Below are 24,365 nucleotides of genomic sequence, written 5' to 3' on the forward strand. Positions count from 1 at the left end.
AATAATGTATGGATGTAACTTCACTGATTTTAGTGGAAGTACATCAAGCATATATATCGGATTCTTCACATTAAATACCTTCAAGAGATCCTGTTGACTCCCCTTGAAAAAGCTCACTTTGTTTTAACCCTGTAATCCATTTTATTCTAACAATTGAACTGTTCCTGATGTGCTAAATTTTTCACTTGGCTCTTCAAAAAAGTGTATCTAATGCAGAAAAACATATACCACTGTATTGCTAAAAGATATAATACATTATGTTTTTGCAGGATAGATAATTAATTACACTTTAGGTATATGATGTATACGACAGCAGATTGGTGAACAGGACTTTATACCAGTACAAGACAATCCATACAGTTTCATTTCTGTTTGAATATCTGCAACTATTCACTCCCCTCCCAAGCTAAATGCTCTCATATTAAATTACTATACCTTTCATGCATATAATCGACTCCGAGTAACAACTGTATAAACCAGTCTAGTATTTGTCTTTGGGTGAATATCCTCCCAGATTCTTTGTATTCTTGAATTTTTAAGTCTAGATCGCCACCCTGAAAAATATCACAACATATTTGTACATTTAAAGTAAGTTTTTAAATATGTTCTTCTCTATTAAAATACAGGACTCCACTTTCTTAGACTTTCAGGCTCCCTACCACATACCCTATAAATTTAACACTTACACGTGAATTCTGAACTCTGACGGCACCAAAAGCATACACAACAGAGGATCACAATGGGATCGAGGATCAAAATTAGATCAAGCAGTATGGCTGCACAGGGAAAGTAGGTCATTTTTCTCTTAGTGTTACATACTATCATCAAAGTTTTCAACTGTTCTCATTTCATGTCACCCAGTGTCAGACCTGTGCATCCAAGCTGATCACCTCAACCTTCCTTTATAGTGAACACAGAAGAACAGGCACCTGTACAGTGCGATTATCCTCACGTCTAGCTGTCTACCTTAGGAAGGGATGGATTGTGTTGTAGAAATGCTGTTTCTCTGCAAAGGTTTATGATGATGGCCTGCAATGACTGACATCTAAATCAAGTAAAATGAATCTGCCTCGACTGGTTCAAATAAGTTCAAAAATTTGGGAACAGCACTTCCACTTAAGTCAAGCATTGCACTGTAAAGGGACACACTCATTTATTATGCTGAAATAACCATGTCAGCATCCAAGAAACCATACTGTTCTCTTAAGAATTGAAATACAGTCTCTTTAGTTATACTTTGCCCCTCTTCCAAACTCACCTTTGCCAGAAACAAAGGAGAATTAAAGCTTCAAGAATCTGTAGCATGTGTTATTGTAAATACTTCATTAAAACTACAGTTGATCTTGAACACTAGAAATGGAGCAATATGACACACAGTAGGCAGTGAAAAAGAAAAAAGAAAAAACAAACAACAGAAAGCATATACTGAAAAAGACAAATTGAGAACTGTAACTCAGACATTTGGAAAAATCAGTTGAACCGTAGCACGATGAAAGAGGTTTTTGAGGAGACATGTGAAAACCGTTCATTTTGCTAAAAAATAGACAGATGGTTGTCAGCTTGTTGTTTATCCGGTTTGTAAAATAATAATAAAATAATGGATTTTGTCTACAAGAATGCATATTAGTGGCCAGTGCTGTGTTGAGGTAACTAATCCCAGAGAAAAGGGACTGTGAGTCTCATTGTACTCTAGTGACTAATTACCTTACATTAGAACAGCTTATCCTCCATAAATCACTACTTTTGCATTATCCATTCTGCATAAAATCAGAAGTTTTATATGCCATATACAAGAAAATAGTTCAACCTGTACAAGTGTACCTGTACCACCATTTCTGATCATCAACCCTTCCCTTCTTTGCACAGCTGGCCCTCAACATTTTATGACCTCCTCAGCAATTCTTGTTTTTCAATTTCAAACACGACAGTGCTACAAAATAAGGAGGTTCTGTCCTTGCAGATCTATATATTTCTGTCCTGTACTCCAACATGAATTTACAGTAATTTCTATGGTCCTTGAGGTTCCAAGTTATAACATTCAAGAGTAAGAGTGTTAAAAAAAAAAGAAGAAAATATGTTTTGTCATATATCAAAACAGTGTTCCCTGACAATGCCCTGCAATATCTTAATTGAAATGTCTGAATCATCCCATTCACTAGGGAAGGGAATACGGCTTCAGCTTTCCATCTGCCTCCCCACTGTAGCCCAGAGAGAAGCTCTTCTGGGAACTCAGAGCTCTCAGTAGCTGCTTCCCCTTTGCAACTCCAAATGTTCAACAGCTTCCCTGTGGTTGTTTGCAGCAGAGCAGGGGAAGGAAAGAAAAAGCATTGCTGGATACTCTGCTGCACGGCAACCAGATGGGCTGTGTCTGAGCCTACTCATGCACCTTGAAAATAATGACTCACCTATTCCAGACAGCTGCCCCAGACCATCCAGAGCCAACTGTAGCAACAGCCCAAGTCTCACGGGCTGCTCAAACAGGTATCAGCTGGCTACAGGCCTCAAGGGACTACATACTATCCAGGTGAGGACACATGAAGTGCAGCAGGCTCTAATCACCATTTTTCCCTGTCCCAATATGTCCCCTCTCACAATCACACATTGCCATAAAATGTGCACATAAAATGTGCAAAGAAGTGTAGGACCTACAGAGTTAGGGTAGTGAATACTTTCTTAAGTTGGGGGACATTTCCTTCAGAAGGTCTAAAGAGAACAAAAGCAGTTGGATAAAGTACTACACGTGCCCTCAAGTAACTGTACAGCTTTTTACCTTCAAGCAGAGAAGACTGTTCTTAATGTCCTACAATTAATTTAACCTTGATTTTGTGTCTAAAAAAGGAAAACAAAAACATATCATAAAAGATTTGCTGAAATACTGCCGCCACGAAATTCTGAAGAAATTTGTTAACCCAATTTTGCATTTTGGAAGGTCGGTGTAATGAAGTTCCTAAGGAATTTAACAAATTAAGTACATACAGAGTTCAGAAGCTGCAGTTTTTATTTAAATGTCAAGAGTATCAAATATACCAGTAACTTATTTAAAACAGCTTAGCATCTAGAGCTGATCTTGTGAACGGGCACTGATTGCATTAGTTGTTCCTTTTGCTCAGATATCCTTAGTGTATGTATACTCACATCACAGCTGAGACCACAGTGAAGAGACAGAAAGAATTGTCTGAGGGAAAGTACAACTACTTTTGGTTTATGATCTATTAAAACAATGCAAGTAACTACTTTGTGAAAACTGTATTTTATTGAAGTCTAATTTATGTTACGAAATAAAATCCAAGGTTCACAAAGGCAATTTTGTTTGAAATCTGATTTATCTGACAATGTTTATATTTCCCACAAGATTTTGATTCAGCAAAACTGCCAAAGAAGCTCAACAAGAAGATCAAAACAGAACACATATACTTCTTTTCTATAATTTTGAGTTAATGAAGTTATAATTAAAGATGTTGAGCTGAGCAACGGACACCAATGTTCTCTTTTGCTCACAGGACAGGTATAGCACGGAGCAGCTGCATTGGAGGCTCGCTCTGTGCTACTCATGCAAGAATGAACAAAGTACTGTGGCTAATGAATAAGTCACAGTACTTTAGAGAAAACAGAATAAGACTCAGAGTGTAGTTCTGTTTCCATGCCAACTTAATGTTTATTCTTTGTTTTGATTCTGCCCATGACTGCCAATTACTGCCAATCTGGTAATTAATCTATGCATGAGAAACTGAATGTACTAAACTTCCAAACAAGGATCAGGTAGCAATATATTTTTCTCCGTCTCAATTTATGTGCAATTTAAACAGGCATCTTCTAGGTAAAAAGATCCCATACAAACATACGCAAGATCCCACATACAAAGGCAAGTTATAGATAAGAAAATACAAAAGTATGCCTTCCATACATACTTCTGCTAAAATAGAGAAGAAATCTTATAGCACTATGCAAAACCTTGCTTTGTACTTTTCTTGTCTGAACATTCATAATTGCTTAAACGCAATGATTCTATGTAGTGTGTCCATTTGCAAAAAGTCAGAAGCACATCCTAGTGGACCCGCTGTCATTCTGACCTGACCTAGAAGACTCAAAACTGAAAAGATTCAACTGCATAGCCAAATGTCACAGAGGCACCCCGAGGTTAGTTTAAGGGACAACAGGGTCCAAAACAACTTAGTTCCTACAGGTTTAGCTGATCTAGTGTTGGGCCACTTTCTACCACTGGTAGAGAGAAAAATTAATCTTGTGCACAGGAATATCTGGGCACTTAGAGTAATTCTTCAGTCCTGAGCTCTGGGTTTCCACAGAGAGTCAGTCAGCAATACCTCATTTCCAACAAGCCCCAGCTGTCTGACGTTCAAGGAATAATGCAAAGAACTTCTACATGGGTGCTAGAATAATATGTGAACAAATATTCAGATTGCATAACAGAATTTCAGATTTAATTTTTAAAAATCCCAGCAATAAATAGGCATTTAACTGTCATCAAAGAAAGGTTCCAAGGAAGCAATGAATGGCCGGAATACTACTTCTTTAATTATTCACAGCAAAGCTGAATGCTTGAAGAAATGCTATTAGTTAAGACAAGTCTGATTGGTGGACAGGTAACCCAGTAGTCCAGGGTCATTAGCTTCCAAAGCATTCCAAATGTCTAGCAGAGCACAGCTGAAAAGTCTGTTTCACAGTTTCATGAGAAGATCACTGTATGTATAACTGATTATATTTTTAAAAGCAGCACATCTATTTTTAATACAAAGTAGGCACTTGTTTTATATAAACTCTTCAAAAGCTGGCTGAAATATGTATAAATTCTTATTTTAAAGCCTCAAGACAGATTCCAGCAATATGTTTTTAAACCAAATGCTGAAGTAAAAAAACCTGGTAACGACTGTAGTATATCCTGCTTTAATATCTGTCCTATCCTCTACACTCTAATCTTTGACTCACACTGTTCTCCACTTCATAAAGCCAATGCTCCTGCCCAACTCATCATCCATATGAGCAGGCTTAAGCTTCTTGCAATCAGCTCCAAATCACAAGAGACTTTTCCCTTCCTCATTTACATCAGATTTCATGCCATGCCCCTGTACTCCCAGTTTCATCCTCTCTTACATAGGCGGTAAAACCTTTCTGAGTAATACTATTCTTGTAATAGTGACTATAGTGAATTAAATGAACTTGTATTTAAAAATTCATTTTCTCTGGTTTGTCTGTGAGCTAGGAGTATCATGTGAGCAGGTAATATTGCTTGTTTTAAATATGCTTAACAAGTAGCAGGCGATACAAGTAAGAAATAAGAGAAAAATTCAAACTAAAACATTAAAGAAAACCGGGCTAGGGTTTTTTTAAGACCATATTTCAACGCATGCATTCTGTCAAGTTTCTTCAAAGTAATCTGCAAGTCTCACCTCACAGTATTCAGTGATAATGCAGAAACTGTCTCGCTCCACAAAGCTTGCATAAAATTTGACAATGGCTGGATGATCTAATTTGGACAGTAATTGTGCTTCCATATTTGCTTCGACTGTTTCATTAGGCTTTAGGTCACCAACGGAGATTTCCTTTAGAACCTTTCTAGAGGAAAACAAAAAATCTTTATATTAGTAAAAACAGAAAAATAGAAAAGTTACATAATGCTTAAAAAGCATAATAATTTCTTTAAATGTAAATTAATAACATTAACCAAGAATTTGGCAACATGAAATGATGAGGCAAATATGGGTAAACAAAGAGAACACATTAAAATCCAAATAAATATGTTAGTTACCATAGCAATTAAACAACATTTAAAAATACTATTTTGAAGTATTTTTCCCTACTAATTCCCTAGTGCACTGTTTTCTCCATGACATGTTTCCAGTGCTATGGATTACTGTATAACAGTAAACATAAATAAAAAAAAACAAATCTAAGTGATTTCAAACCAACTCAGAGCATATGCTCAAGATTCAGACATTAAATATGGAGTAGCAAGGAACTGTTTGGTTTTGCTTCTTCTGCTGAAGTCTGTCCATGGAAGCATGAGAAAAATCACACACAGTGTAATACCCCTCTGCCTGTTTTTCTGGTGATAAAATCAGGACACTGATTTTTTTCCTAAAGATCAGTCTGCCCTTCACCTGAACCCCTAAGTGGAAAGTGCAACTCTGGATTTGTGGCTGAAGCCTAATTCCACTGTTTCAAAGAACTCCAAATTGTTCCAGGAGGCCCTAAATCTCCTAAGGCTAAATAATTAAAGAGATTTTTCACATTCCTGAACATTAAAATGCAAATATGTTACAGCAGAATTCGGGGTTCAGATTTAGCTCTACATGGTGCCTGGAGCTGGGGAACTTACTGTCAACCTGTCCTGGAATAAACCCTTAACGCAAGACACTATGAGGAAAGATACTTTGCTGGGATCTTCCTGATGAAATGTTTAAAAAAGGAACACATCACACAGAGGCATGCCATTTCCAGCTACTTTACCAGCTGCTGAAGAATGGATCATTGGTCTATATCTGAAAGAGTCGTTTGAGGCTGTTAGAGAATATCATGGTATTTTACTGAAACAGTGATGAATTCCCAATAATTTTTGAATACACGGAGCGTAAGTTCCACACTGAAGCGATATCTTCACAGGGCTTCTAGTAATTTCCCATTCAATACTGCATGGTTCTAAAGTCACGGTTGTTAAACATGACAGCAATAAAAGCATAGTAATTCACCTGATCTAAGGAATAAAAGCTGTATTTCTGCATAAGAAAATTTCTTCTTAAATCTCAGCCAACAGTTTCTGACTAACAACGCATGACTTTTTATATAAACTTGCCTAATCCCCATCTGGCAGTGTGATGAAAAAACATGCCATTTGATTTGTCTGCATCTCTACAGACAAATTTTGTACTCTGAAGACAGGTAATGCTTGCTGCAATCTTCTCATCTTCAGTTGACATGGGGACATTATTCCTTCCTTCGTACAGATCATACCACAGAACTGACAAACAGAATAAACACCACTGATTACAAGTTTCTTGTATACCCAAGACAGCAATAAAAGCCTGATGTGTTGATGCGTAGGGATAGGTTGTCATCTTAGTCACTCAGTGATTTTGATGCTGTCATCAGCTGTCAGACAACAAGACAGGTGTTTTTCTTATTTGAATTCATTCCCAGAAGAGCAAATCAGGAAAATGTATTTCGTAAATAAGGTATCAGTTTTCTGCAACACAATGCTAATTCATACCCAGAACTGGAAGCCATTTGCAGCTAGAAAGAAAACTTTTGTGGTGTAATTGCAATGAGGCATATCTGCATGCCACTGGTATATGTCTGTACCGTTTCTGTATGTAGATAAGGTTTGATTTCACTGAGTTCAAGATGACAACCTAACTTCATATTTTCTGCAAAGCTTTTGGTATCTACTTTAGTAAATGCACTTAAAAATACAAATTTTAAAAACCCTCCATTGATTAAATACTGACAAAGAAGTTACGGCAGGGTCTCAGATGTCTCACAGAGAAAATGAAGAATAGCTCCCCTTCTAAAGTGGCTCTTTTCTGATAACTTTAGAAGAAAAACAGTGAAGCTAAAGGTCTTCAGTCAGAATTTCATCTATGTAAATCAATTATACTTCTCAATACACAAAAAACTTACAGAATGCTTAAATTCACTCTACACCATTTCAGTATTTACAGAAGTAACTTATACCCTAATGGGCAGCTAAAATGGGCACTTTCTGTGATTTAGAGGACTCCTAATATAACTCAAATTTGGCATCCCTGGTGATGTCAAATAGGCCAATAGACCCATAAGTTAACCAAAAAAAAGGTTAGTAATCATAAGAAAACAACTAACTTTTCCTAGCTAAACAATCCTGACTGCACTTCCCCTCGACCAAGATAATCCAGCTCTACACTTGGAAAGAGACAAGGTGTTTCTGTTTATATGATCTGACCTGCATTTTAAGGTTGGTATATAATAAAGAGTAAGATATGAGCGCTCATAATTTAGGAATTGTACTTGTGCATCATCAGTCGAAAATCTGCAGGCATTGAACAGTTTAGAAACATAGAGTTAGGTAACAAGAAGTATTTTAAACAAACCTTTTGAAGCATGTGACATGAACATTTAGTACGGATATTGGGAATAATAGATTCTTCTGTTAAGATTTTGTCAAGACTCCATCTGGAGTATACAGGTCCATCTGAAAGTCAAGTTTTTTCACAAAACCTGCCCCTATATTTTCTGCCACTTGGACTCAAGTATTAGGCAGGATTTAAAAGGTCAAAAACTGTTTGCATGAACTAAGAAATCATAGATTTAGGTAGCGCATACAGAAAACCAGGCAACACCACTAAAATCTGGATGCCCTCCAAGTGCAATACTTAAAGCTATTCCTTTTGATATAATGCTAAAACATATATACTCATTTATTTATTATTATAAATTCCACTTAATTTAGAACACCAACACATAAGCAGATCATAGAACCATTTAGGCTGGAAAAAACACTTAAGATCATTGAGTCCAACCGCTAAGTACCATCAAGTATCACTGCCAAGTCCACCACTACACCTCACCTCTAAAAATAAGATAAAATGTCAGTGAGCAACACAACTAGAAAACTGTTACAGAAGTGTTAGCAGGTATCCTAACTACAGGACAGAAGATTTTAACTGTGTGGAAAAAAAACCCTAGCCTTGCAATTTAATAGTGCAAAGACACCCTGAACTTGATCTTGAACTGACTACAACTGAGAGAGTCTTCTAGTGAATGCATTCGCATCTTAAGTGTAAAAAGCGCCTGCTGTCCCTATTTACATCCACCCTGCAGGAAGCTGGATCTGGTACAGGTAACACTATCCACCTCGCAAGGGTAGGGAAAAAAAACCCCAAGAGACAAGCCTACTACCCACGCTGTGGAAAGCAGCTGCCCTCAGTGGGCTCACAGACCTTGCCCGGGAACATCTTCTGGTTTCCGTCAGCCAAATCTCACTGGCTTGCTTGGTCACGCTTTGACACGCAGCCAGGCCAGCACACCATGTCCAAAAGTGCAATAATGTGGAGCAAATGGGGATAAACAGAGCAAGACTCAAAACAAGAGAAAACAAGCACCAAGGTGGAATCCTCCAGGATATGAACACCCGGTGGGAATCCTTTTGTTGAGCTTTACTAGGGACTGACAATATGCCACAGGGGTGTTTATTTCAGTCTATTTGCACTGATCTAAAACTAAATGTTCTAAACCCATCTGGTATTTGTTTACATTCATGACATACTTTATTATTATATAATTTGCTTTATTGGATTGGATGCAATTCTTAAAAGAAGACAGCCCTTCTCAAATCACACGCCGCTTATTGAGTAAACCACACAAGGAATTACTGACTAGGTACATTTGCTAGCTGATAATGAAGTAAAAGAAATGTAACTCTTTAAATGTCACGAATAAATAGGCTTTATTACCACAGATAGGGTGTTCTCTAAGAACATATGATCAAAATTTGAAAGCTTTAATTAAAAAGAAACTTCATTTTACACAGGCAGTAGTTCAGCTAATTGCAGCCTGACATAAGCAAGGCCTGCTAGTAGGTAATCAGTGTGCAAATCTGGGAATTTATCATTCCACATAGTTTATATTTCCAAGTCATCCTGACTTGAATATGGAGAGTTGTGGCATAACCCATAACTGCATATTGTATTTCTATCCCCTCTGACCTTTGTAGCACTACCTCTTCACCCTGGTAACTCCTCATTACAAGGACCACTTGCAACTGTAAAAATGTTTCACCTTGTCTGTGATTGGATCTGAAATTGGTCATAAAAATAAAATAAAAGGAGTGCCTGTCCAATTAATAATCTCTTAAGTTCTATTTATCGAACAGCAAACAGAGAAAGTATGATACTACAAACAGAGACCAAAAGGAAGAACAGGCAACAACCCTGGTGCACAAGTCCGGTCTGTACAACCAGCTGCCACCATATTAAAACTGCTTGTTTGGGAAATTCTGTAAAAAGGACACCATCTGCATGCAGACAAGACAAAGTTACTCATCACTACTGCTTCTCACAGTCAGTGGCTTTGTAGACTATCACAGAGTTGATGAGATTTGCACATTACAGCTGGCAGCGCAGTTCAAAAATAATAATTTTAAATTTCTATTGATAGCTTCCACAACAAAAATATTACTGGAATCTAATTTTTAATATATAGTCTTGCCTGCCCCCAACTTTAACTGTCCTTTCTGTACAGTTTACATCCGGATATTACAGATTCCCTTTGAATTGACATTCTACTGTGTACACAAAGCATCCTCATGTAAAGTTACTTGCTCTGTCAAGCATTACAGTTTCCTTATGTTTCCTTTCAGACCTCTCATGTTTGCACATTTGCGCATCCAGTTTTATTTGCAATTAAGATACTTTACTGATTTTATATGACACCCTGTTGCCTGGAATCTACTTCCCTCACCTAGGTTCTTCCTCTAGTTCTATTTTCTAATTTTCACCTTGTCCTTATCTGTCTACATACAGCTATCCTGTTACTAATAATCTTAACCAGATTTCTCTGCCTAGTGTCAGTGACCAGCTTTCCTGCAGTTTACAGCTTAGTATCAAAAATTCAAATAATTATTCTTTATATTTTATCCATTATATTTGGAGCACCATGATCTGCATGCTCAGATAATTTAAAGACATTCATATAGCTGTTACAGAAAGAAGGAGCTGGTGAGACCATGAAATGAAAACAAGTCAGCATATACAAATCAGTCCTACCTAGAACGACTACTTAGTTTTAGTCAATGAAAAAAACACTCACAGTAAATTAAGAGCACTTGATTTCTGTGGGAAAATCAACGTTACACACTTCCAATGAAAAACAAATGAGTGCTGTTTGCTATTCCTACTTATATATATACATTTATTTACTCATTAGCCAAACTTATTAGCCAAAGCATTTCAAACCTAAGGATTACTCCACAACTTCTTAAATCAAATGGTGGGCTCCTTTTATCATTCCCATGGCTGTTACTAATTTACTACTCAAGCCATAAATCCATTTCAAACCTAAGAATTGCTGCACAATTCCTTACCTCAAATGCTGGGCTTCTTTTGTCATTCTCATGAATACTATTGACTTATTGGTAAAGCCATAACAATCAATGATTGGTTTTTACTGTCCTTCAAAATAGCCTATTCATGCTATTCACGAACATTCATAAACATCAAGAACTAATCCCTGAGTTAAACACCAAGAATTCAATCACTGTTTGAACACTATAATATCTGTAGGTGGATTAAATATTATTTCATTTTCTGAATAAGCACTTTAAAGAATTTAACAGTGCTTAAATATCTTTGAGTGGTGACGAGATTTCGTAAATTTATAAGTGAAACAGATGATTCACATTTCATTTCCATCAGCAAGTCACAATTATAGCACTTATAAACATTTTCAGAGATATCTAATTTTCAAATTCTCTAACATGTTCACTAACACTGAACAGTTCAGCTCATGACGTAAAGAGTTTATGGTTATTTGAAAATTAATAGTTCCTAATTAGTATCCCAAAGAAATGAGAATATGTTTTCTGGGACAAGATCATGAAAGTGAACACTGTTGAAATAAATTAGCTTCAAGGAATACAGCTTTTATCATTTTCTTCTGCACTGAGCAAAATCTCATATATACAAAGGGGCATATTTCAAATTAATTTGGGTCAACTATATGTGCCAATGTTGGAAAAAAGTCAATAATTATAAAGCAAAGCAGAGTACTTGTGTTATCCTTCACAGAACAGAGCAAGCCATATTACTACTTCACAAAAGCAGACATTAGCATTTATTTAGATATTCAAATGTATTTATTTTGAATAATTCTTTGCGACATTTTTGGGTGCCATCTACACTGATTAAAAGTACAAAAAAAAAAAAAAAAAGGACATTGATTAATAAAGGAAGAATTTTCCTCTAAAGCCACATTTTTGAAACTTTCCTTGACTGAAATAAAAACATAAAATGTAATTACATTTATAGTCTATTAATATATTTCAGCTCTAAATCAAATACTAATAGACTCTGATTGGACTGAAGAAATTTGTGTTTACCCAGGAAAACTATTAGAAATTAGTACAGAGTACAGACTAAATACCTGTGAATGTACCTTTTTCTTAGCTATACTTTCTGTGTTGCATTATCACCATCTACTGTTCATTTATACTTTTTTCTACAGCTTAGTGTTGTTTAAGAATGTAATTAAATGTCATGCTGCCACTAACCTAAATGGAATTTGAGAGAGAAATCTGACAAGGAGTAAATAATTTGTTTATTCTCTGATCTTTGAAGACTTAATTCCATCAAACAGCAAATCATCTAAACCAGGCATTTCTCCATTGCGATTTCATTACGCATACTTGATACATTTCACTGTTAACTGCTCTCTGCTAATTAATGTTCCCTTTCAGGAAAAGGAGATACCATTAGAGAATTGAAGCTTGGATGCAGCATTTTGTTTTCAAGCATTATAATATGATTAAGCATTCTACAATTGCCATGTTAAACTTTTTCAACTTGCAGCCTCAGGCTACATCATCTGCCAAAAAGAATTGCACTTGTATAGGAATGAGTTTAAATTTTGAAATCAATTTCAATTAGAAATTTTGAAGAAAGACCTTCTTCATATCACCTGATCTATATGAATCCATTTACAGAAAACAATACAATTTTGTAGAACATGAAGTTGTGAGGGGAAACCAGACACACTAATAATCGCTATAAGAATGTATTCCATAGAAATTCAACTAAAACATTTCCTTATGTAGAATTTAATTGGTTCTTTCCTGAACGCAAATATATTTGTAAGCAAAATTATGTTCCTATCAACACTGCAAGGATATTTATGTCAATAGTATTGTCCCTCCAGTGGAACTAATTCCCAAAAGTAATTTAAATACTAATTGCTGCAACTTTAATGAGAAAACTCACTCTTCCCACATGTCTCTTTCCAGCAGGCATCTCCTTCAGTGTTTGCTTCTGATATGTATTGAATTATCTATGGTACCAAAAAAAAGGGGTAGAGGCAGGGGGAGAAAGAGATTAAAGGATAGTTTATGGCTTTACAAAAGCATATTACTAAATAGTCTGCAATCAAAGGCAAAGGGTATCAAGCAATACTGAGGAAATTAATTGAGTGTAACATCTATTAAATATTATAATACTTTCTAGCCCTCCTGAGTATGATACTGTGCTCTTAGAAATCAGTGAAACATGTGCAATTCAAAAATACAGCAACTACCCAGCAACACTGAGAAGTTATTTTAGAACACATGAAGGGCACACCATGCATGTAAGAGAAACAGTGAAGTAGGAATTACATTTACTAATGCATTGTGTAAGCACAATTGAAAAGAAAAAAGTAAAAAGAGAGAGAGAAGGAAAAATACACTGACTGTCCAGCAAATCAGAAAGTCCAGAATTCATTCCACTCACTGCAGCAGTTTTCTAATTAAAATGTACTGAATGCAACCAGAAGTCTCGCACTGCATGGAAAAAACTATGGTATCCTTGATGCAGACTTAAAACACTTTGCCAACAAGGGTAAACTGCAACAAAATACAATAGACAGGCATATTCAAATATTGCAAAAACACACTATATCTTTGAGGCAGGTAGTCACAGTTTAATCTAAAGTAATAATGCTGTACCTCTCCATTTTCTTACTACTGCTAGCTTGCAAATGCATAAATGCTAAACATCAGTTTCAACAAAATGAATGAGACAGAAGTGATCTCAAGGCATTTGCTTAATCACAAAATCATTAAATTCTGCCTCTGATTCTTTGAGGTGCATGGCAGTCATTTACCAACAATGCCTTAAGCACAATTCTCTGCTCCATGTTGAAAGCACTGCTTGTAAACATTTTGAAAAAACAATTAACTTATCCATGAGCATCACTCACTGTGTGCATGTAAGATCCAAATGTAGCAGGTGCTGCAGCATTGAGCTCCCAAGAGCTCAGCTCTGTGGGGGGATGAGATTTAGAGTAAACCCAAGCAATATTTTCTTTAAGGAATTCTGCCTCCCCACTCACGTACATTAAATAATTAGAAGTTAGAATACACTCCAGTCAAATCAACAAATCCCACTGAAAATGAAGAAGTAGGTTACTTAGTCACAGAAAGTCACTAAAAGGAGAGGTGTAAAAGCAGATGTAAAAGTTGAATCAGACATGGCTACCGAGGATTTTCACAGGCATCTATGTTACACCAGCAGAATGAAAGGTCCTGAGATGTTCTGAATACTCATCCTTTGATCTCCAAGAACCCACAGAATATAGGTTTTACATTTTTTGAAAATGAGGGAACTAGGAACTTTAACTCAGGAATTGTTTGTGCGAAGGTCTACAGGATAGCTGTAGCTTTAAATTGCCGAACCTGTCACCAGTATGGGCAGGATAAAATCTCACATCTGTGCTTCGGTGTCAAGCTGTCCTGCAGTCCCCACTGGAGACTTCCCCAGCACAGGGACTTCCCAAACTCCTTCCACTGAGCTCTAAACAGTTCCAGTGTGAGATTGTCTATTTCTTGGATTCCTGTGTGTTGTAACAATCAGTTCTGCTGTTCTACTGACTTCAGCAGAGTATCCCTCTGCAAAGATGCATGTGTATGCATTTTCATAGCTTTGGGGTAGCTGTGTAAAAGCAAAGCTTAACTGGAGAGAGGAACGCAGAGCTGTAGTGGGTTTTGACGGTAGCTCCTGCCTTCTGTACCTGCACTGTACTTCAGCACTGTCACATTGCCACTGCCAAGGGAGGTCTGCAGGTCCTTAACTCCATGTCCCAAAGGCCAGGAGTAGCCCTCCAGTGCCATGCTGAGCCACAGGAAAAACTGGGCACCGACCAGAGGCTGGAGGTAGGGATTGATGCACCTTCCCACACAGTCTCCAGTGAGAACTGCTTTGAATGACTCCAGTGCTGCCAACCTGGCCTCTGGACCAATAATGATCTGTGCTAGAAATTATCTGAAACAATTGTGGCCATAGTCGCAACTGCTTACCAAAATTGAAACCAAACACACCCAGTTTCACTCTGTCAAACCTCCATTGGCCGGTGTACTCTTAAATGAAGGCACAAGGGCATCAGTCCCTGTTACAGAGGTTTCAGCAAAGACTTTGACACTTAGCTCGGTCTTGTCTCCTGTAGCATTGTCCACAGAATGTCATAGAATAGTTTGGGTTGGAAGGGACTTTCAAAGATCATCTAGTCCAACCCCCCTGCAATGAACAAGGACATTTTCAACTACATCAGGGTGCTCAGAGCCCCGTCCAGCCTGGCCTTGAATGTCTCCTGGAATGGGGCATCTACCACCTCTCTGGGCAACCCATTCCAGTGTTTCACCACCCTCAGGATGAAAGTCCTGCTCAGCCACGCAAGTGGAAAGCTCCTGAAGGCGAACTTCTCAAACTGCTCTAGCTAAATCAGCAAGATCTCTCTGTCAACGTTCTTGTCTCTTATAGGAGGCCAAGAACAACTCTGCACCTTAGTAGCCAGCTCAGTTGATATGTGGTAGACTGAGCCTTACACAAAGAAGAGGCACACTTGACTGAACCAAGCCAAAGATAGTTCACTAAGAAAAGTTTATTTAAAAATAAGCAGTGATCAGGAAGGTCCTACAGGAACCACACCTTCGTTCAGGTTCCAAGGAGATCACAAATATCCGTTCACAAAACTAAAATGACCCAACAGATTCTAGTTTTAATTTCTAATTTTTATTATTAAATGAGGGAGAACAAAAAGGGCAAAGAGCACTACTAGATGAATATGCACACAACAACTGGCAGGGAGTAATTTGTTACTGTTTTAATCAATTCAGCATCAAACAACCATTCCCTTGGAATACCTTCAGGGAAGCAAACAGGCAGCAAACAGGGATTTGACGACACAGCAATCTGCTGATTGTCGCTTGGATATCCCTAAATTACAAAACTCTTCCACCTTTAGATTTTATTTCATTTGTTATAAGAAGCCATAAATAATTGAAAGTCATGTGCTAAATTATTCAGCTAAGTCCACAGTTTCCAAGGAATCATAGCATGAGTCTGGATTAATGGTATAATGCAAGTCAGACGCAGAAGTTGAGCTGACACCCCACAATTACCCCATACAGGAGCAGTCCAGGGAGTTCGGCACTTCACAGCGTGTGCTTTCCACCGCAGGGATATATAAATACCTTGTGAATATTTATGAACTAGAAGCCCCTATTGCCTACTGCGTACTGCAGCTGCTTGCCCATGCATGGTTATGAATTAGTCAAACTTAACTCAGAACTTCACTTGGCACAATTGATTAGGACATTCATTATCTATAAGTGATAGCACTGCCCTTCAAGACTACTGCTGAATGAAATCTCTGATACAAAAGACTTTGTCTTTAACCATAATTACCTTTTATAATTAACTGATAAACTACTCGGGGGGACTGGGATAGAAGCGACTGCAGGAATATTACTGTTTGCTGTAAAATTGCTGGTATAATCCTGCTACTTTCTTTATACAAACCAAGGTACCTAATTATTTTGGGTAGGTCTAGGTCCATGATGTCAAGAAACAAAAGCAAAGTCTTCAAAAATTGAGACAGATTTTTGCAAAATCATATGCAAGTCAAGAATCTGGGGAAAAACAAACAAAAAAAATAAACCAAACCAAACCAAAGCCCTGCAGATGCCATGCATTTTGAAGGCAACTTTTAAATTAAATTAAGTCTTCTCTGAATTTACCAGTAAATTGCAAGCTCCACTGACACTTAATTTACAAAAGTCATACAATGTTTCCTAGGCACAATATTGAAATGCTTCCTTCTCTTTGTCAGAAGAGATAGCATTTTAACAGATCATTGAGATGGTAGAGTTTTATAAGACAGTACTGGCTTGATAACTACAGAGCTGCTAAGTAAGTTTCATTTGTAACTTTGCCAACAAAATTGGCATTGTATTCACGTATAGGTGTGACTTGAATTTCCTATCAAATAAGATCTAATAAGCTTCAAAGCATCTACATATTACATGTTAGCAAAGACCTGAAGGTAGATATTAAATATTAACTACACTGGAAAGTTGCAGAATTCATTGTCCCACCAGCATTTCCAATTTTTTCCAGTTGTCCAAGGTTTAGTAGCCTTGTCTACCCAGGAAAAAATTGCCTGTCTAGCAATCACTACTCAGCTTCAGGAGCTACCATCCAGTTTCAACCAAATCTGTCAGAAGAGCAGCAGTTTCACAGATCTTAAGATGACCCTATTGAACTATCTAAGTAGAAAGTGCAAGAATCATAGTGGCCTCTGGATCTCAAAAATTACACATTGTTTGAGCTGCCAAATGGCCAGTGTATGTGTACCGATCATCTCACCTGTGCACGTGCTCAGGGACCACCATGGCTTGACTTGTCTCTCTTCCAACCACTAATTAGGGAATACAGAAGGAAAATACAAATATTGGAGGGATACAAGAAGGGAGAGAGAAGTTTGAGCTATGAATAGGGGAAGCAGAAGAAAACAGGGGGCATTCCAGGAAAAGGAATGCTGTCACAATGTGTACTGAACAAGTAGAGCACCTTGTGGTAAGTTCAGGGAACAGAAGATGCAAGTCTACAAACCAGGCTTCTTTCTTCGCACATGCAGAACAGCTTGTTTTCAAACTATAGAACTGCCCCTCACGGTATTAGGCTCTAGATGAGGACTGCGCATCTACAGCATAACTAAAAGGTCTTGTTAATATTTAGCAAGATTCAGATATCAAGGAATAATTTCTCTATTACTGGCCCAGTTATTTTCCACAGACTTGCTACATGAACACAAGTGAACTGTTTAACCTGTTTATTGCCCATTCACAAACTGGATAAAAATACTTCATAGCTCTGAAAAGTGCTTTCAGATCCCAGAATGGTAAAGGTGCTAAACACATGCTAAGAGTCATTCTTAATAGACAGCACTGCATAGTGGGCAGTCACGGGTCTAGAAAAGCGACTGAGTCGCACTGTTTATCCTTTGCTAGTGACATTGAATTATACAAATGTAAAGAAAAAAAAAATGACACTGAGGCCCAACTTCATTATTGGTACAACTTCACAAAAGATCAAGGGGAAATTAACAAAAACTCATAAGAAGTAGTTTTTACCCAAATTAAAGCTACTGTTTTTTCTTCTTAAAACAGCCAAACCCAAAGCCTCTAAAATTTGTGAAACTACTAATGGGCAACTAGGGATGTGCATCCCCATCTATCATGTCTAAATTCAAAGCCAGGAAAAGATTAAAAAACACAGCAAATATTTGCAGGAGCAATCCTATCCTTATTTGGACTCCAGTTCCATATTAGCTAAATCAGTTTGCAATTTAAATTAAAGATTTGCCAAAGCTCATTTTAGAGACCACTAGAATGGAAAGACAGTGTCAACACTAAGCAATCCAATCTCAGTTTTAGTGAACATATAGTACCCAGCTCAAAACAAGAAGATTTGCAAATACCTGACAGAGAAAACATCAAATAATACACAAACCAAACCATTCTGTGTAAACTGGAACTAAAAAGCTTGCTTTTGTACAAACATGTCTCTTGTGTTTAACTAACTTTAGAGTCTAAGATGATATAAATTCTGACCATAGTTTCTTCCAAAACTGGAAGAAACTGATGATATCTCTCCTATGTGGATTGCCTAGTACATGAGAAACTTCTTTCATAGTGCCAAGTCTCACAGATTCTGGTCTTTCTCTTTATGAGAGCATTCATTTTGTTCTCTACTCTGCTGCCTCTTTTCATGTAAGTTGCAGGAACTTCTGTCTGTGAGATGTTTAACCTTCTGTCATACTCAGTAAGAATCATCCAACAGGATGATACCTTCTATACCTTCTAGAAGCGGTATAGCAGATGGCATAACTTCCTATCTCAAATCAAAAACTTGCACCTTTCCTTTTAGGAAATTATTATCAAACTTGGAAAAGTTACTCATCACATCTGCACAAAGCAGGTAGCTGAGAATAATGTAAGCACGATCCTTAAGTCTAATAGCCAGTCTGAAATAACCTCATGGCGGTACCATCTCACTCCAGAATACTAATCACTGGTTTGGCTTTCTCCCTCTCCACTGTGGATAATACACCTTGGAAAAACATAAAACACAAGCAATACAAGCAGAGAAGCTATTGCTTAGTAAACTTAAATGTGAGCAGAACCTATGAAAGCATATTTAAGAATACACAATGACTTGCAACTATTATTTTCTAAAGGAAAACAGAGTTCATTGCCACAAGAAGATGTTGTATGACTAGGGATTTTCCTGGCTCAGACATTCAGGTGTTTAGCTATGCCTCTCACTCACAGCTGTTTATAGCAGCACGTAATTTTCCAGTTGAGACAGGGTGGAGTGCAAAATTAAAATGAAAAAAGCTTTCAGAGTCATCTAATAAAAAAGAAGGCAAAATTACAGAAGTCACAAAGGACTGTGAACATATATGATTGCCAGAAAATATAATTTACAAAAAACACAAATTAGGAAGTTAAAGCAACAGATAAGGAATGTGTCATATAACACTTAAGAGGGACTTATAGTCAGAAACCTACATATGCTACTACAGTAGTACTACTTCATAACCTTATTATTTACAGAGTATGAAACTCAGCCATATGACAGTGGATGTCTCTGATCTAGTGTGCTTTCAGAAAGTCAATCATCCTGATTCCATCCATACACAGAACTGGAGGTCAGCATGAAGCTAGCATGTACTTCTAAGAGAGGGAGGCGCTGCTGGCCTGAGCAGCTCTGTGTGGAGAGTTTTACGAGGAAATAAATCTCTTAAGTTGAGGCATACCCCAAATACTCAACTCTTTCCCCCAGGTGAAGCAACTCTGTGCATAACACTTGGCTGTCGACAGCTAAGATCCTTGAAGGGTAATGAAGTATGCCCAAAAACTATTTCTAAAAGAATGCAAAAGCTTTGCTGAGCATACATGAAATTACATAACTATTGCTAGTCTCTGCATTAACTCATTCTGTGGACATTGCACTAACGGAAAATGGAAAAAGATATCCCTGGATGGCTTCTGTACCAATATCCAAGATGTCATCCTTCTTGGGAATTTGTATTCTTACGATTTATTCCTATGCTCTTTCACAGTGCTTTAGACTATACCAACATTCAGGAAACCATCAGTGGCTGAGTTCATGCTGTATATGACGTTTGTCTCAGCATGTTCTAGATCGCATATGAAACAATACAAACAGACTTCTAATTCTGCTGAGGTCATTTATGACCTAAATATCTCAATTCCTTTTTTTTTTTTTTCTGCCAAAGTGCTTTCAGAGCTGTATTAAAAGTATTCTTTTTGAAGATTAAGAAAAGTAACCACCTAATTGTTCATTCAAAAGCAAATATCTACTTCCCAATGGAAAGTATGACAAAACCAGTAACCAGTACAGTTCCATAAGAGATTATTTTCTGATTTGAAAGTAGTGTTGAGAATGTGACTTCTGGTATATTTTACCACCTAAAGAAACAAGTATTTTTAAATAAAATAATGTATCTACACTCTTTCTCATGAGCTTTCATGTTCATCCAGATCAGTATTTTTGTAATATATTAACATATAAATTATAGAAAGCTGGGGAATCTCCTCTTCAATCTGCATTTGAGGCTCAGAAGGAATGAAGAATAACTATGATACTCAAGTACCACCTAGTGCTGAAAGGATGAACTACTGTATTACACCAGCATTTGGGCTTGTTAAATATTGTTGTAGTCACAAAAAGAGACTGATAAAACAAACAACAACCACAACAACAAAAAAAGCCATTTGATATTCAGCCTCTGTCCTGAGGATGGCAGAGGACACACTCAGCACTCTGAATTAAAGTTCTCAAAGAAAAATTCTTAAGGAAAAAAATAGATATACTAACCACTTAAATGCAAAGCACATATTATTTGGTTTTGAGTTTTGGCAGCTTGTGCTACAGCAGCAAATGTGTGAAGAGGCATGTTTCACCATAATGTTAATATTCTGAGTTCAGTAATAGCTGAATTCTGAAGAGCTTTATAAGCTCAGGGAGCTCCTGTCACCCTATTTGCATGATAATTTTTTCCAACAGAAAATGAAAAATAGTTTCTCTTGTTTTTGATGAAAGTTTTCATTAAAGAACACGTTTGCAGAAAAGCATAGTCAAGTCTGAGAGAAATCCGAGAGTCTTATAAGACAGCTAGAAAAAACTAAGGGCTTAGTAGCCTCTAACCCTAATCCAAGGATCTGAGAAGCTGTAAATTTATGTAGAAGGAAAACAAACAAAAGAATTATGTCTTGGCTGCACATTTATTAAAGCAATATTGCCAAGAATGCATTGTCATAAATAGCAAAAGTGAGGCACAAGTGAACCAGAAAAAGCTCTTTTATCATATAAGTGCTCATTAATGTGTCCATCAATAAGGACCAATAGACCCCCATATTTAAAGGAAAAATGTATATCTGGCTGAAAAGCACATTGACCAGATGGTTCAGACTTTAAACAAAAAGTCTCACAAATCTGATCAGATAAAACCAAAAATATTCACATTTAAATTTCACTTGATGTAAAAATCAAACCAACAGACAAACACAATTCTACACAACAGGAAGTCCAGCCAGTGATGCATTACCCAGGTTCCCAACTTCAAACTAACACACAGCAATGTCAATACTCTGAAAATGTTCTTCTGCCTTTGCAGCTTCAGAATCCTGAAGGGTTTATCAACCAAGTTGATGAGACCTGTCCAAATTCAACAGGTAGAAAAAATAAGATAAAAAAAATCAAGATTTGCTGGCAACTTACAAGGCGGTGTCAGATATGCAGCAAACAGAAAGGTGTTTACTGGAATTTCTGTATCTATTCCTTCCCAGGTTTCATTTAAAAAATAGGACATCAATAAAGTACAGTTTCTTTTGAGACTCCTCCCACAATCTGAGTCCTTACAATGACACAGAATCGATTCCTGAAAGCACCCAACTAAGTGTTATCAAAAAACCTACTTACAGTAAATAAATAAGAAATCATCAGAAATTAGGAGGAAAGTCCATTAAGATATATTCAATACATTCAGAAGTTCTGACATTTTCATGCTCCCTTTAAATATTCCATGCTTTAATGGGCATGTGTAACTGAATGAAGCATTATAGAGCTAGACACTGATCCAACTAAGGATTCTCTGTTTCCACATTTTTTAAAAATAAAAATATCGTGTTCGTGAAGCTGGATAAGCATGGCATGGAAAGTAAATGCCTGCTACTTAGTAAGTAGAAAGAACTTCAAGAATTGAGTTTATCTATAAAATACAAAGACCTCAAAAATAAACTATACAAATATACACACATATATATTGACATAATTACGCAATGAAAGCTTAGCAATTATAAAGCTTTAAGCCTTTAACAAACAAATTTGTTACAAACAAGAGGAGCAAATTTGTGAAACCTGGCATACACCTTAGCCCTGCCTCTTGTCAGGACAATGATAAAATTGACCTCGGTTCTGAGTAAATACAAGGGTCTTTTCCACAGCACATATATTAGCAACTTGTCCAAAGTATGTCACTGGGGAATAGGTAAGTTATATGTATCTTTACTGGTTTTATTATTTGTTAGAAAGCTTGAGAGGTGTGGAGATCATCACTATGGAGATGAGGGTCTGAGATTTTCTATCTACCTCCACTCTGTCTTGCACAAGTAAATTAAAAAGGACTTAGATAAAAGTATAGTAAGATAGGCATGTTGCATAAATTATTTTGAACAAATCCAGATTCAGGTGAAATGCTGAGTCAGTGTAAAGTCTGCTCCTCTCTCATGTCCTCAATCAGTTAAACAGTTAAGGTTGCAACATAACACCAAACTGTGAGATAAGACACACAATACAAAGAAAACATCTACAATGCAAGAAATATGTTCCAAACATTTTTATTTCAATTATGTGAAGTGTTTACTTACAATTCTTCTCCATGTTTTGCTTTTCTGTCAGAAACCAGATAAACACTTCCAAAGCTTCCATTGCCAAGTTTCCTCCGAATAGTGTATCTTCTTGCAATCATAGCATCTGAGCAAGTAGAATTATATCTGGCAACAGTGGCATGCTTAGCAGTTTCTTGAAATCTCAGCATTTCTCTGTGTAACAGGAACTACACAAATTTCTCTAGAATGTAGCTTTCTAATCCTTTTTCTCTTCTGTGGGTATTCACAGGAAAAACTTGAAATAGAAAAAAAATTATTTGTCAATATATTATTCTTATTAAAATCTTCATTTAATTCTCTAGCAGTGTTTATATTGCCCAGCTTGCAGCAAAACACAAATTAAGTGGAATCATTAGTTGCTACGATGTGGGCAGCGGACTTGATAAAGAAACTCCAAAAAACGAGTAGATATAGTCAGCCTTCCTCTAAAACAACCTTAGATGAATTCACTGAACTGATAACATGAGGGAAATGAAATTCCACACATTCATTTCTTTAAATGTTCAAGTGCTATACCTGTGTTTCACCTGACAGTTCCCCTAGATAAGGCACTCTTCCTTATCACCTGTCTTTTTACCACCATGGTACCTGACACTAAAAATACCTGCATGTCAGGATACAGGTTTCATGAGTTTTGTATATACTGAAGCATAATCTCCACACATAATTTGAGTTCACTCCCACCAGTAACTACAAAGCTGTTTTCTCTGCTCTTTCATTTGCCCCTCAGATTTCACCATCTGTTTCAGTGCTGACCTCACAGCTTCTGTATGATTCACTACTAAACTCTTCTGCAAATTAAGAGCTTTGTGGCTACCCACAAGTCTAAAAGACTTTCAATAAAAACCAATTCTCCCAAAATTTCTTCATTTCTCCTTCACTGTAATAATTCTTTCTTGACCTACCTTTCTAACAATTTAACTCTGACTTGAAGTTCTTGTCTAATTGAGGTGCTAATTCTGCAAACATAGAGAACGTAAAGGCAAACTATGGTTTTCTATAACTGAACATGAATTTAGAATAGCTTTGTTTACTCAGGCTTCCTCAGACTAAATGATAAAGGGTAGGTGCTTCACTGCACATAACAAAACAATATAGCCTTCATTACTTTGCCTTTATATAATGCTACCTGCACCATTTGTGCTTGAGGATCCTTTGGAACAAATAGAAACATTGCAAGATCCTACAGTCAGTGCAACTACTACTATCACTCCATCAGCACTACCTGCTCCAGTGCAGTGTGCCTACACTGCATTGGTTCACCATAGCATTTTAATGTCAATGTGAGCACATCAAAATGCTTTTTTCTTTGTCATTTGTTTTGGAAAAGACAAATTGCTTAATTTTCGAAGCTGTATAACTGCTGGTTCCAAGT

At 36.9% G+C, this 24,365-nt stretch overlaps 1 protein-coding gene across 1 annotated transcript in view; it reads right to left on the minus strand.

The window, feature by feature from the left end:
• NEK11 (NIMA related kinase 11) overlaps positions 1-24,365 on the minus strand; it is a gene marked incomplete at its 3' end in the record, with an annotated part of 91,140 nt that overhangs the window by 64,310 nt on the left and 2,465 nt on the right. The window contains exons 2-4 of the mRNA XM_080340345.1: positions 22,970-23,225; positions 5,406-5,571; positions 436-554 (exon numbers count right to left, since the gene is read on the minus strand). Of these exons, the coding sequence (XP_080196471.1) occupies positions 436-554; positions 5,406-5,571; positions 22,970-23,139 (455 nt within the window). The 5' untranslated portion in view covers positions 23,140-23,225. The remainder of the gene's footprint in view (positions 1-435; positions 555-5,405; positions 5,572-22,969; positions 23,226-24,365) is intronic.

The sequence above is a fragment of the Nesoenas mayeri genome (assembly GCF_963082525.1).
Source record: "Nesoenas mayeri genome assembly, chromosome: 2".
NCBI lineage: Eukaryota > Metazoa > Chordata > Aves > Columbiformes > Columbidae > Nesoenas > Nesoenas mayeri.